The sequence below is a fragment of the Chiloscyllium punctatum genome, chromosome 1 (assembly GCF_047496795.1).
Source record: "Chiloscyllium punctatum isolate Juve2018m chromosome 1, sChiPun1.3, whole genome shotgun sequence".
NCBI classification, from domain to species: domain Eukaryota; kingdom Metazoa; phylum Chordata; class Chondrichthyes; order Orectolobiformes; family Hemiscylliidae; genus Chiloscyllium; species Chiloscyllium punctatum.
In genome coordinates, this window is record NC_092739.1 from 162,913,714 (window position 1) to 162,929,854 (window position 16,141).

Below are 16,141 nucleotides of genomic sequence, written 5' to 3' on the forward strand. Positions count from 1 at the left end.
TGAGACAAAGTACTAATCAAGTATTCCACCCTTCACAGTATTCATAAACACATATCACCTTTGTCTGTAATGAGACCCACCTCTCCTCTTATTGTCCATCTAATATTTACATGCTAGTGGAAGTTTGTTGTGTCCCTTTTTAACTTCTCAAGGACAAGTAGAGATCAGAACTGCTGATTTTACTACTCATGTCCGCATATTCTGGACAAAGTGAAAAATCCCAGTTTCTCTACATTCTCTACCATTATTGTATACGTTCCTATTTCAGGTGTATTCCTAATTTGTCTAATTTCTATATCAGTAATTTTGTACCCTTTCCACACAGGGATGTTCAAATCTATACATATTATTGCATCTATGTTCTGGCCCATATTAAATTGTTGTCTTATGAAATTTCAGATCAAGGTCTAAAAGTGGGAGGGAATTTTCTGTCTTGTGTGTAAAGCAGCAATGTGACTTGGGTTGACAGTCCGTATCCAGTTCCTGGTCATGTGGCCCAGAAATCTTCTCTGAGTCTGACTCATTGACCATAAGATGGCTGCAGCACATTTGTCCAGTGTTTTTATGATCTCAGAACGTCCAAAAGCCTTTTACAGCTTTTATAAAGCACTGTTGAAATGTATTCATGTATTGGTATTATTGAAAATGCAGCAGGCAAATTGGTGCACAGTAAGCTCTCACAAAAAACATTGTTAAAGAGATAGAGCTATACAGCACAGAAACAGACCCTTCGATCCACTCCTCCATGCCGGCCCAGATATTCTAAACTAATCTAGTCCCATTTGCCAACACTTGGCCCATATCCCTCTGAAATCTTCCTATTCATATATCTAGCCTCCACCACTTCCTCTGGCAGCACATTCCATATACGCACCATCCTCTGTGTAAGAACGTTGCCCTTTAGGTCCCTTTTAAAATCTTTCCCCATACACCCTAAATCTGTGCCCTCTGGTTTTGGACTCACCCACCCCAGGGAAAAGACCTTGTCTATTTATCCAATCCATGCTCCTCATGATCTTATAAATCTCTACGAGGTCACCCCTCAGCCTCTGACGCTCCAGGGAAAACAGCCCCAGTCTATTCAGCCTCTCCCTATAGCTTAAATCCTCCAACCCTGGCAACATCCTTGTAAACCTTTCATAGCATTTTTCCTATTATCAAGGAGAAATCCATGCATATTCCAAACGTGGCCTAACCAATGTCCTGTACAGCCACAACATGACCTCCCAACTCCTGTACTCAATACTCTGACCAATAAAGGAAAGCATACCAAACACCTTCTTCACTATCCTATCTACCTGCGACTCCACTTTCAAGGAGCTATGAACCTGCACTCCAAGGTCTCTTTGTTTAGCTACACTCTTGAGGACCTTACCATTAAGTTTAAAAGTTACCTTTTTTTTTTCGTGGTTGGTTAAGGGTTAAATATTGGCTAGGTCATGAGGGCGAATTCCACTGCTTGCATTTGAGTAATCTGTGGGAAGTTTCATGTTCACCTCAAAGGAGTAGATGAGGAATCAGTTAATGTCTCATCTGAAAGATGCACCTTTGACAAGGAGTCTCTCTCTCTCTCTCTCTCTCTCTCTCTCTCGCCTGTAATGGGAGTATTAACCTGATCTTTGGCCCCAAGCTATTGAATCCACAACCTTCAGAGGGAAGAGCCCTACCTACTGAAGCACAACTCTCACAGCACAAGGTTCCAGGATCAGAGTAGGCTCACTGCTGGACCAGGGAGCATTCTGGAGGAAGTGAATCCACTGTGCTGTCCTGAGATTGATTCTGCAGCTATGTGATTGAAATGGAATGTGTTCAGTTTCGCAACACTAACAGCATTCTCATGAATGCAACTTTCACAAAAATCAGTTTGTAGTTTTAGAGGAATGTGGAGATGATTTAAAACAAAGCAATTTTTTTTGCCCTCCAGCTCAACTGAAATAGACGACATGATCCGGAAATCCACCAATCTCCTTCTGACCAGGACACTGAGCAATTGTTTACAAAATGTCATCAAGAAGCAGCATGTTGGACTCACTGAGGTGAGTGATCCTGGAGTTACCTTAGTCTTTGTGCATCTACTTGGATTAACAACCAGGTGCAAAGCCAGTGTGAATGCAGCACTGAAACAGGCCCTTTGTGCCAACAGATTTATACCAGTGATTACGTCCCACACAAGTTTCCTCCAACTAATCTTCATCTAACTCAAACAAGATACTGTTTCACCTTTTTTCTAATCACATTGGGCTCCTCTTGAAAACTGATATATTTTGGTGTAAGTTTGCATTGAGAGAGTGGGGGCTTTGGGTGAGGGGGTGGATGGAATCCTTGGGTGAGGGGTTGGCAGGACCCTTGACGCTATCTGAGAAATTTACACTTCCTGTCACTGTCAGTATCAGGCATCCTCTCTGCATCACTCTGTCCCACGCTGTCAGGGTGGATACAACATGGAATTGATTCACTGTAAAGGTCATTCTGCTCTATTCTAACAAATAATTTGAAGATAACTACAAGTACGTACCCAGTACTATCCTAACCCTAACTTGCGATTAAAAACATATCAGCCATGACCGAATCGCGGAGCATACTTGTTGGCCTGAATGACTTAATGCTGCTCCTGCATATGGTCTTCTGGTCTACAGGTTCTGTGTGAAACTCTCTCTACACTGTCCAATCAAATACTTTCCATATGGATGAGGTATGAGTTTGATACAAAAATGAAACTTCATCTGCACTGTCTCAACAACAGTACAGAAAGACTTGAGAAATATTTGCATTTTTATAGCATTTTTTCAAGCCCTTAGGTTGCCAAAATAGTACTTCTTGAAAGTGCAAGCATTGTTCTGAAATGGCCAATTTGCATAGAGCAAAGTGCCACTAACAGCAATGAGCAAGTAATGTATTTTAAGTGCATTGGATGCTGATACATATGACCACTGCTCTACACAGTAATGCAATTGCCATGTTTTACATACAGCTGAGAGGGCAGATAGGGCCTCATTTTAGTGTTTCATCTAGAAGTTCACACATCTGATATCACAGCATGCTATGCTGCAGTGGAGTGACAGTCTGAATTATATGCTTGATCTTCTCTCGTGGGTACTCAAAAACGAGTGGGTCACTATTGTGCCACCACAGTGAGTGCAGAGGTTGGATGTAGAGCACAAACTTTTTAACCCAGATCTAGTGACATGCTTTAAATCCTCCCAAGTTATAAGTAATCTCTGACCAATATCAAAATTAGAGTTGCCTCATACCACATGTAGCCCTATAAATATTTTCATGACATTATTGTCATTTCTATTCTGTTTAATTGTGGCTTTAAATGAATTAAATGCATTGTTCGGGTTTCCACAAAAATAAATACCATCTTGAAACTTTTTAAATTTGTTTTTGCTTAATTTGTCGTTCTCCACCGCATATTTTTCAGTCAGAGTAATGTGTTTTGTTACAATGATTCATGTCTTATATTGCTTTCTCATTAGGCTGGGGGTCTGATACACTTTTATGATCCAGCCTCGAAACCAGGCTAATTATAAAATCCTCCCAGGTACAGTCATAGTTGTAAAGTCATATAGCACGGAAACAGACCCTTCGGTCCAACCAGTCCATGCTGAATATAATCCCAAGCTAATTTAGTCCCACCTGCCTGTTCCTGGGCCATATCCATCCAAACCTTTCCTATCCAAATGCCTTTTAAACGTTGTAATTGTACCCACATCCACTGCCTCCTCAGGAAGTTCATTCCACACATGAACCAACCTCTGTGTAAAAGATTTGCCCTTCGTGTCTTTTTTAAATTTCTCTCCTCTCGCCTTAAAAATGAACTACATTCACTTGGTTAACTGGCTTGGCTAAATGTCTACAGTGTGATATAGAATGATATAATTGGTGTGGGTTCAGTTCCTGTACTGGATGTATTGATTGTGGTAGCTCATGGATCCTGACCTTGCCCAATGCTTGATGTGGGATGGCTCCCCTCAACCTATTTATAACCAACTGTCTCTCCCTATTGGAGAAAACTATGTATTATGTTTTGTGGATTATTGCTAATTAGCTAATGCAGACCGCATGCACAGTTACTCAAAGGTGCACTGTCAACTTTGTCCAAAGTGGGAAGATGCACCAAAACTGGAATTCAGACTTAACAGCCCAAAGGCCAGTTGTGGGACAACCAGACTACCTGTCACATGTGTTGAGAAATATAGATCTTGCTGATCCTTCTTTAGTGTTTAAGACCATTCACCGAAACCAAACCATTATTACTTGCATTTATGCAACATCTTTTAAGATTGAAAATCTCCCAAGGAGTGCGAGTGGGCATAGCTGTGAATAGAACAGAAGGTGAAGTAGCAATGGAAATAGTGTCTGTTCAAATATAATTTGACCAAAAGCTTGACCAAGGATGTAGATTTTAAGGAACATCTTAAAGGAGCAGAGAGAGGTGGAGAGTTCAGTGAGGAAATTGTAGAGCTTAATGTACAAACAGATGAATACACAGTCATCAGTCGTAGAGTGATTAAAATTGGAGAAGCCCGTAGTAGAGAGCTGGAGGAGTGCAGAGATCTTCACTTCAACACAGCAACAGAACCCATGTGAAAGGGACGACTGCTTCAGCAGATTGTAGCCTGTCAATATTAAGATACTTTTGCTTCTGTTTCTGAAACTTCAACACTTAAAATTGGCAGTGTTGAAAAGACTGATTCACTGTCTTCTCATAACAGAAAAAAAAATTCCAAGTCTAAACTGTGGCACAAAGCATTCATTTTTCCTTTTTTCCTGTTCTTTTTGTTTTATTCAATCATTGGTTAGATAATGAAATGCCATTGCAAATTTGGATCATTGAGGACCCAGCTGTACCCCTTGGTTATCTTCAGTATCCTGACTGGAGATGCTTACCCCTTCACTCATGATGGACCATTTGTGACTTGAGTAAGGGAGGGTGATCAGTTAATTTTTGATCTGTGAATGAAGTAGTTGTGCTGAGGCTGGGGATTTCTTTTCTAGATACCATACTTTCCTTATCTGCCCTGTCCAGCTGGGTGTCTCACACTCGGTGATTAAGCCTGTTGGGGATGCGAGACTTGTTTAAATTGAAGCAACCAAGGATTCCTTTCAAAGAGGAATTCATGCTTTTTTTCACGAAGACTCATTTAGACAAGATCCCGCCCCCCCCCCAACAAAATAAAACAAAGACCTACAGATGCTAAAAATCTGAAATGAAAACAGAAATTGTTGAAGAAACTCAGAAACCTGCTTCCCTCTCTTTCAATCACAGAGCCAACTGAAAGAGAAGAAAATCTCTGCAGAAACATCCCTTTTGAGTAATGTTCGGCATCAGTAACCTGTTTAATAAATAAGCAGTTCTCCTTCCACGTGCCTTACTGAAGAAATGAGAAACTGACCATTTGAGGTGTATGAAGAGGAAGGGTCTTTCAGTTTACTTCAATTCCTACCCTTGCTACAAAGTATTGGGTGGCACTGCTGCCTAGCAGCACCAGGGACTGGGTTCAGTTCTACCGTCGGGTGGCTGTGTGGAGTTTGCACATTCTCCCCGTGTCTGTGTGGGTTTCCTCCGGATGCTCCGATTTCCTCCCACAGTCCAAAGATGTGCAGGTTAGGTGAACTGGCCATGTTATATTGTGTCCAGAGGTGAGCAGGCTCTGCTCATTAGCCACGGGAAATTCAGGTTTATAAGGTATGGGATGGAATAGGGTAGGATGCTCTTTGGAGAATCACTGTGGACCCAATGGGCTAAATGGCCTGCTTCCATACTGTAGGGATTCTTTGAGAACTTATATGTGCATTCTGCGCACGTGAATGCATGTCCCGTGCATATATCCAGTGCCAAGATCATGAGGAATACACTTGCACTCTTGTTTTCCTGTGTCCATTCTCTATGTGGAATAGTGGCGAGTGAAGGGAGGGAACTGGAAAGAGTGGTACTGGGAGTAGCAGTGAAGAGAGCAGAGGGTAAAGTGGCAATGGTAAGGGGTTAGCAGGAGTCAGGATGGAATGAGTGGAGGAGTTGGATGAGGGGATCAAAGTGGGAAGTAGGAGAAGTGGTGAAGGGAGGAGGTTTTGGATTCTTCAACTGCTTTTCAAATCTTGCACAGACTAGGCTTTGCTGGTTCTTTTTCTCCACTTTAATTGTCATCTCTAATGCAGGCACTTGCCTGAGGCATTATTGAGACACTGGGGAGTGTGCCCTCTGTTTGCGATGTCAACAAGCACAATCTTTTAAGTCTGTGTCTTTAATGAACATTTGTAAAAGTTCAAATGATACTATTTTGAAAAAGAGCAGGGGTGTTTCTGTTATGCTGGCCAACATTTGTTCCTTTTAAAATACTGCAGAGACTGTTTATTCATCATTTTTCTCATTGCTGTTTGGAGTTACTTGCTGTATGTATATTTGGGCTGTTGAATTTCAGTAAATTACAGTAATGACTCCACTTCAAAACTATTAATTAGTTTTAACCATTTTGGAATGCTGTGTGATCCTGAAAACAACTCAATAAATTTTAATATCTTGCTCTGCAAAATATTGGTTAGGCAGCAAGTAGAGCACAATGTTCTGTTTTGGATGTTTTCATAAGGAAATAAAAGCAATTTGAATTTATAGTTTAGAGGTATAGTTATTACATTTTATTGCAATTTTATGCAAATTTCAGTTTGCACTTTTAAGATGAACGATTATTCCCAAGGCACTTCACCTACCTGGAATTAGAACACAAAGCCTTTCTCCAAGAAAGGAGAAATCAGTGAAGAAACAGCTAACTCTCTGCTAAACAAATGCTGTTGTTCACCTGAGCTTGCAGATATGTGCGTATAATACATTGGCATGGACCTTATGAGGGCCCAAGGCAAGGATCTGGGATGTACAAGTTGGTATGGATGGGCTATGAATGGCATAGAACAGGCATGGTTAAGACCTTTGAACTTATCTTTCAAAAGATTTTTGAATCTACAATATATTCCGTGACTTCTCTGATATCTGTGAACTATATGTCATGGAAAAGCCTGATTCCATGACAGTTGCTACGTTTGGACGTGGTTCTTGTCATAATAAAGGGTAACAACCCCTGCAATAGAGCCAGCCAGGTCAGAAGTGCAAACGTGCTACCTCAGTGAACAGTCGGAGTTAGTTTTTTATGAGATAATCCAGTCACTCAGTGACATTATAATTTTTTTTTAAATACTTGCATGGGATATGGATGCTGTTGGCAAATCCAGTGATCCTTGCCCATCCCAAACTTCCACTTGAACTGAATGTTTTGTTCGGAAATTTCAGAGAGCGGTTAAGTGTCAACCACATTGCTGTGGGTCCGAAATCAAATGTTGGCCACACCAGATTAGATGGCAGATCTCTTTCCCTAAAGGACATTAGCGAACTAGGTGGGTTTTTATGACAAATGACAGTGGTTGCACGGTCATCATTAGACTAGCCTTTAATTCCATATTTTACTTTTCCATTTGAATCCTTGCCCCAAAATATTAACCTTGATCTCTGGGTTACTAGTCCAGTGACATTACCACTATGCTACCATCTCCCTTATTGCGCTGATGTACTGGTATTTAGATTTGCACAGATATCCCTTGCACTCTTCCCATTTCCATCCACCGTCCCTGCAGCCTCCTGACTCCTCTGAATCCCATTGCAACCTCTTAGTTTACACCCATTCCCTGCCCTGGGAGGGCAGGCAGCCATCTGAACAAAAAGGTGGCCCCTGACCATGGTAAAACATTTGATGGTTCCTGGCTGAGACCTTTGGCTTCCTGTTCCCAGACCTTAGCCCCCACACTCCCCGATCTCACCACCCTGCCCCTGCGACTGGACCTCCAATTTATCCCATTCCCTTTTAGAAGCAATTTTTAAAACTGGTTCTTCTGCCTCTTTGTGCAGTTCGATTGAAATTGTAACTCACTGCATAAAAATAATCTTTCTTGTCTTGATTTGCAGTGAGTTGAAAAGGCTGCCTTCTTTGCTATAATCTTCATTTATGTGTCACATACAGGACAAGGACTGTCTCACAATTTTAGAAATTTCAGATGGTAACCTGGAAGATTTCAGTGTCTATTAATCAGCTTATTCTTTTCCTTACCTTTGTAGCTGGTACAGATTATCATCAACACCACACATCTAGAGCGATCTTGCAAATTTCTGGAGGAGTTCATCACGAACATTACCAATGTACCTCCAGAGACCATTCATGCCACCAAGTTATATGGTACAGCCACTTTCAAGGTAATAGTTAGCAAGTTCTTGTAATGTGCCTGTCCTCTTGACAGCATTTCATATGTGTTCCCTGGAGTCATTAGCAATAATGTTCAGCTGTTCAGGGCAGGACAATACGACTCAGATTATTAGAGTTTGCTGTCGTAACACCATATAAAAACAGAAAACGTTGGAAATACTCAGCAGATGTGGAGAGAGAAAGAAAGTTAATGTTTAATGCTGATGTCCTTTCGTTTTATGCATATTTCCTGCAGTTACTATTTTTATTTGATTTTCCAGCATCTGAAGTATTTTGCTTTTTAGTACCATTCTGTTGATATTACTGTCATTTCTTACTGTACCATCCTGTTCAGTGACTATAGAAAGAATGCACCCCTCAGATTGTATGACATCCTATACTACTGGAGTATCTTGGTTTTTGTAGTTATACTGTGACTTTCCGGTTACCATGCTTCTAAGTTACTATCATATGCACTTGTTTTTCATTTAATTTTGTTATATCCTGGTCTCCAGATCATTACTGTTAACACTGTGTAAAAGTACGAGAGAAATTCCAGCAGCAGTGCCTCAAAAACATGCTCCAAATTCACTGGGAGGACCATCATACAAATGCTAATGTTCTTCTTGAAGACATCTTCACAAACATTCAGGCAAAACTCCTTCAAAATCAACTCCCTTGGGCTGAAAACAATGGCTGGAGGCAGAGTCTTGACCACCCTCCCCCACCACCACCACCACCATTTCCTGTTTTCTCAACTGTCAAATGGCCAGAGACAAAGAAAACGCCTCAAAGATACATTGAAGCTCTGCTTGAGACACAGCAGCATTGACATTCATGACTGGCAGGAGTTTGCTGCCAATTGTTTAGAATAGCAATGTGTCCATCAAGCTGCATCGTACTTTGAAACCCAATGTCCTAGTGATGAGGCTTGGCAGTAACAGAGAGGGCAAGGAAGGGAAGCAAGATCTTAACTCTGGATTCCACTAATGTTCTGCCCCATATACCCAAAGATACGTGGGTTGAGAATTGGCCTGTTCAACAAATTGAAGACAGAAACTCAACCCTGTGTAAAAGTTCTGATCTCCCCCTGCCATCGCTGGTGACCATAGATTCAATGCCCAAAAGGTCAACAGCACCTTTTGAGAAACACAAGATTGTGCTAAAAAGATAAAAGCTGGGTGCAGAGGGGGTTAAGGAGATATTGATTATGATGTTCAAAAGAGACAGATTTTGGAAATGAGGGAAGATGAGATGTTGTTTTCACTGAAGTTAAAACAAATATTATGCAATGGAATTGTGGATAACTGCCCTTTCCATCATGGCAATATTTGATCAAGGAGTGGCAAAATTGGAGTCAGTGGGAATTGTGGTAGTGGTAGTGATAGTTGGAGGGAGGGGATGCACAGTGGTGAAGATGGTTTCTCCAGTGTTTGAAGTTACTCTTGTAGAAAGGAAGATGGTTGTGGTCATTGGAGATCACTCATTTCAGCCCCAGGGATGTCACTCCAGGAGTTCCTCCATGCAATATCCTCAGCTCAACTACCTCTTTCTGCCTCATCAATGTCTCTCTCTCCATTATAATTTCATAAGCTGGGACTTTTTATGAAGATTGCACAATATTCAGCACTGGTCGCAACTCATGGAGACTGAAACCTACTTATTCTGATCTACTGATGACTCCAGACCCTGGTAGAGACCCCCAATGTTTAATGCTTAGTCATCTCTATAATAGCTGATCACTACAATGGGCTGGATGCCTGCGTGTTGTCTGCATGACCAACATGAGACTCCCCAAGCAGATGCTGTACTCACAACTTCGAATGGAAGCTGAGCCCCAGGTAGACAGGAAACGCCTCAGGGATACCCTCAAAGCCTCACTGCTGAAGTGCGGCATTCCCACAGATATCTGGGAATCACTGGCCCAAGACCGTCCAAAGTGGAGGAGAAGAATCCGGGAAGGCATCGAGCACCTCGAGACTTGCTGTCATGAAAAAGCCAGGCAAAAACAGCGTAAGGAGTGCTCTGCCTCAGTAATACCCCATCCACCCTGTTCCCATGAGCACCTTCTGCCCCCACTGTAAGAGAGACTGCGTAACTGCATCAGTCTGTGCAACAACCTATGGACTCACCCTGAGAGTGGAAGAGAGTCATCCTCATCTGCGAGGGACGGCTAACGATTGATTGATGAGCCTAACACTCCTATGAATGAAGGAAGAAAAAGAAAGAAGAATCTTTGTCCAAATGCAGCAGACAACGTTCAAGCTTGAGCTGATAACTGGCATGTAATGTTTGAGCCACGCAAGTGCCAGACAGTGAGCATTATGCTGAAGATTCATGATATTATTATTGTTGTTCGTAACTTTGAGTTCTAAAGTGGGAGAACCAAACTTTAAGTTTGACTTGTATTTCCATATTCTGTGTGTTAAAGAGAAAAGATATGGCTTTAATTATAGAGTCATAGAGATGTACAGCATGGAAATAGATCCTTCAGTCCAACCCATCCATGCCGACCAGATATCCCAACCCAAACTAGTCCCACCTGCCAGCACCAGGCCCATTTCCCTCCAAACCCTTTCTATTTATATACCCATCAAAATGCCTTTTAAATGTTTTTTATTTGCTAAGTCATGAGTTGTGGGTACCAGCATTTGCTGCCTATCACAGCAGACAGTAATGATGAGTCAACCATTTGTTATGGGTCTGGCATCACATGTAGGCCAGATAAGGTAAGGATGGCAGATTTCCTTCCCTAAAAGTTATATGTGAACCAGATGGGTTTTTATTACAACCAACAGTGGTTATCTGGTAACCATAAAGACTAACTTTTTTATTACAGGTGTTTATTGAATTAAAATATCATCATCCAGCTGATGGAATTTGAATCCATGTTCCCAGAACATTTCTCCAGCAGTTTCTGTTTATGTTTCAGATTTCCAGAATTTGCAGTTCTTTGCGAAGAAGGTTATATCAGAATACAATGGGATCTTGATCAGATGGGCCAATGGGCTGAGAAGTGGCAGCTGGAGTTTAATTTAGATAAATGTGAGGTGCTGCATTTTGGAAAAGCAAATCAGAGCAGGACTTATACACTTAATGGTAAAGTCCTAGGGAGTGTTGCTGACAAAGAGATGTTGGAGTGCAGGCTCATAGCTGCTTTGAAAGTAGAATCGCAGGTAGATAGGATAGTAGATAGATAGGATTGGTATGCTTTCCTTTATTGGTCAGAGTATTGAGTACAGGAGTTGGGAGGTCATGTTGTGGTTGTACAGGACATTGGTTCGGGCATTGTTGGAATATTGCGTGCAATCCTGGTCTTCTTCCTGTGGGAAGGATGTTGTGAAACTTGAAAGGGTTCAGAAAAGGTTTACAAGGATGTTGCCAGGGTTGGAAGATTTGAGCTATAGGGAGAGGCTGAACAGGCTGGGGTATTTTCCTAGAGTATCGGAGGCTGAGGGGTGACCTTATAGAGTTTAGTAAAATCATGAGGGGCATGGATAGAATAAACAGACAAGGTATTTTCCATGGGGTGGGGGAGTCCAGAACTAGAGGTGTAGGGTGAGAGGGGAAAGATATAAAAGGAAGCTAAGAACAAAGAAGAAGAAAGAAAATTTACAGCCCAGGAACAGGCCCTTCGGCCCTCCAAGCCTGAGCCGATCCATATGTACTGTCTAAACCTGTTGGTCAGTTCCTGAGCATCTGTATCCCTCTGCTCCCCACCTACTCATGCATTTATCCAGATGCATCTTAAATGAATCTTCTGTGCCTGCCTCTACCACCTTTGCTGGCAACAAGTTCCAAACGCCCACCACCCTCGGTGTGAAGTATTTGCCGCGTGTATCCCCCTCATATTTTTCACCTCTCACCTTGAAAGCGTGACCTCTCATTATTGAATCCTTCACCCAGGGAAAAAGGTTGTTTCTATCTACCCTGTCTATACCCTTCATGATTTCATAACCCCCAATCAGGTCCCCCTCAATCTCCTTTTTTCTAATTAAAATAAACCTAACCAACTCAACCTTTCTTCATAGCTAAGAGACAACCTTTTCACACAGAGGGTAGTACGTGTCTGGAATGAGCTGCCAGAGGAAGTGGTGGAGGCTGGTACAATTACAGCATTTAAAAGGCATCTGGATGGGTATATAAATAGTAAGGGTTTAGAGGGATATGGGCCAAGTGCTGGCAACTGGGACTAGATTAGGTTAGGATATCTGGTCGGCATGGACGTGTTGGACTGAAGTGTCTGTTTCCAATCTGTACATCTCTATGATTCTAATAGCCCAGCGTAAAATAAAACAAAGAGCTTGGGATGCTAGACATCTGAAATGAAAACAGATATTGCTTGAGAAACTCAACAAGTCTGGCAGCATCTGTGGAGAGAAAGTAGAGATAATATTTCAAATCAAGCGACACTTCCTCAGAACATAGATGCTGCCAGACAAAAGCGCAGGGTCCTGGATTACTTAATGAAGTGAAATACCCAATACATCACTACCTCCCCTCCAAACCACATGCCACCCTGATTAAGAACCAAATTACTTTTCCTCAGTTGTTGCTAGGTTAAAATCCTGGAACTCACTGACAGTAATGTGGCTGTATCTGCAACAGATAGACCGCAGCAAGAAGGCAGCTTTGCAGGGAAACTAGGGATGGGTAATAAATGATGGTCCATCCATCAGTGCCTACATCCCATGAATGAATAAAAAAATTGGTGTGATTGGTTTGTGTTGCGTGAGAGAGTAGTGGAATCAGATTCAGCAATAATTATAAAAAGCCACTTGGATAAGTATCTGAAATAGAGATTGTGGGAATTGAAATGGGATGTTAGAATGAATTGGATTGTTCTTTCAAATAGGCCACACAGGTGGAATGGGCCAGTGGCCTCCAATTTTGTAAGGTTCTCTGTGCTACTGGAAATGTTGCTGACATTGTGACTTCTGACATTAATGGTCACGAAATCACAGTGCCCGTGTGAAATGCAAGTCTGAGAGTGTGTGGGTTTTTTTGTTTTTGTGCAGGATTGTCGACATGCTGCGGAGGGGGAGATCTATACCAAACTAAATCAGAAGATCGACCAATTCCTGCAACTGGCCGACTATGACTGGATGCGAGCAGAGCCCAATGGTCATGCCAGTGATTACTTAGTTGACCTCATTGCATTCCTGCGCAGTACATTTGCTGTGTTCACACACTTACCAGTGAGTACAACCATTCTAAATCTGTATCACTTGCTTATTTCTCTTTGAAAAAAAGTCCCTGCCTATTAATCTTTTCTGCTATCTTAGAAGTGATGGTCTTTACTGGAAAAGAGTTACCATGGATGCATGTAGGCCTCTTGTACCTAGATGGCAGCTGAAACATAAAAGGACAACTCCAATATTTGTCCTCATCTGATGTCCGTACATCTGCCAACTTTTGAACTGTAATTATGAGGAGAAGGGGCTGAACTGTTATTTCAACTAGATTTCAGAAAGATCTTCTGTCCAAACAGCTCCTTTCGCTAACATCTGGAAGTTCCATAGTGCTTTATATCTAATTAAATACTTTTGAATCATAGTCACTCTCATAATTTAAGAAAAATGGCTTGAAATTTGCACACAAAATAAATGACTAGGTGTTAACTGAGAGATGGTGTTGACCAGGGTATTGGTGAAGATTCATCTCCTTCAACTATATGATCCCCATTTATGACTGCATTGCTTCTTTCTCCCCCCTACCTTGAATGGCTGTCCATATTGCAACACTGTTGTCAGGTTGCTCAGCCTCTTCCCTGGTCTCATTCACACAGACTGCAAGAGGCTGAGGACAAGGGCTGAGGCTCCTGCAGTGCTACCTCCTGGGTCTCTCTCTACCTGCCTTATTCATAGTCACAGCCCCCCTGTCTTGATCACCGGCTACATTCAACATAGTTGATCTAAGGGCATCAGAATTGTTCCTTAACTCTGGCAAGTAAATGCTGTCCTTGACTGCGCTGGAGTATCACCAGCATTGCAATGTCCTCCCTAACTAGTAATGCTACCTCTCCACTTTTGCTTATTTTCCAGGCTTTCCTAAATACCTCATATCTCGGAATATTTAATATCCAGTCCTGCTTTGAGCCAGGATTGATCTCTGTTGTTGTCACTGGACCATACTTCCACTACTACCTGCATCTGCAAGTTAACATTCTTAATTACCCTTCATTCATATACATGTGTGTAACCTAATTTTTGACTCTTCACGTTCCCTCTTACGTTGACCCCACCTAATAGAGTCATATCTTATGACTTTCTGCATGCTGTGGAATACCTCTTTAAGCCAACTGAAAGAAGCATTGAACAAGCACAGAAATGCTGGAGAAACTCAGTAAGTCTGACAGAATCTGTGGGGGGGAATAACTTCTCAAGTCCAGTATGACTCTGCTTCAGTACAATTCTAAAGAAGAGTCATACCGAACTTGAAGCACACTGTTTCTCTCCACAGAGGCAGCCAGACATGCTGAGTTTCACCAGCATTCTTTGTTTATGTTTCATATTTCCAGAATCTGCACAATTTTGTTTTTATTAAAAGAAATGCTAGGCTGTGGAAGTGCTTCTTACGTGATGAATGGATACTAAGCTGACCTGAGTTTGGTATTTCTTTTTGTAATGGGTGCAATCTACCAAGTACGCAAAAGGCAAAAAGCTGAGTAGCTTTACTACATTGGGGCACACCAGCTGTACTGGAGAGGATGGAAGTTTATAGGACATAGAACATTACAGCGCAGTACAAGCCCTTCGGCCCTCGATGTTGCACCGCCCTGTCATACTAATCTGAAGCCCATCCCACCTACACTATTCCATGTAAGTCCAATGACAACTTAAATGCATTTAAACTTGGCGAATCTACTACCGATGCAGGCAAACATTCCATACCCTTACTACTCTCTGAGTAAAGTTTGATTGCTCAACCATCACTAGGATAGCTTCACCTTTGCTTATTGTCCAAGAGGTAATGCTGAGGGAACACTGCATTGTCAGAGCCTCAACATTGAAGAATCAATGCATTATCAAAGAGACAGTATTACAGGAATGCTGTACTGTCAGAGATGTTGTGTTTGGAGTGAGATGTTAAACCGGTAGACATTGTTGATATTTAAAAGTGAACAGGGGAAACCCTGACCAATGTTTCTCCCACAACCAATGCCAAAAGAAACAGATTGGCTGGCTGTTCATCTTATAGCTGTTTGTTGGATATTGCTATGTGGGAAATGGGTGAAGACTGTTTCATTGTCAGAGGTCCTGCTGTTTACATCAGATGTTGAGCCAAGTCTCTATTTTCCTGTTCTTGGGCTACTAAGTTGTATTGGAAAGTTCACACAGCTGTGAAACCATACTAGTGTGGAAGTTTTAAACCTAAAAATAAAACTTTCTATACTTTTAAACTCACTCCCCTGGTTAGGCTTGGCACTGTCAGGTCTAAGCTGTACCAGCTGTGACCCTCCTACTTTTAAATCAGGAAGTTATTTGTTCAAGTTCGGAGACCTGAGCCTTAATTTAGATTGCCATTTTAATATATTACTGAGTGAGTGCAACAGTTTCAGGACAGCCCTCTGATAAAACCAGTGCTCTGTTGTCCTTTTGAGGTGAGTGGAAAGAATACCAGAGCATTATTTGAAAACAAGTGAAATTGTGAATGGATTCTTAATCAGTACGTATCACTGAACCAAAATCATTAAGTTTACTTGTTGAGGAAGGGTCACTCGAACTGAAATGTTAACTCTGATTTTTCTTTACAGATGCTGCCAGACCTGCTGAGCTTTTCCAGCAATTTGTGTTTTTGTAACATTAAATCAAGGTTATCTGATCATTATCACATTTTTTTTAAATGAGTCTAGGAGGAGTTTAAAGCCTTATTGGCAAATGTTGGAAGCACAAAGCTGCCCTTAATTAAAC

At 41.7% G+C, this 16,141-nt stretch overlaps 1 protein-coding gene across 2 annotated transcripts in view; it reads left to right on the forward strand.

The window, feature by feature from the left end:
• Positions 1-16,141, forward strand: part of LOC140481543 (exocyst complex component 6B) — a 664,346-nt gene that overhangs the window by 482,465 nt on the left and 165,740 nt on the right. For both annotated transcript variants that reach the window (XM_072577911.1, XM_072577921.1), the window contains exons 16-18: positions 1,925-2,036; positions 8,105-8,239; positions 13,247-13,426. In XM_072577911.1, coding sequence (XP_072434012.1) covers positions 1,925-2,036; positions 8,105-8,239; positions 13,247-13,426 — 427 coding nt within the window. The remainder of the gene's footprint in view (positions 1-1,924; positions 2,037-8,104; positions 8,240-13,246; positions 13,427-16,141) is intronic.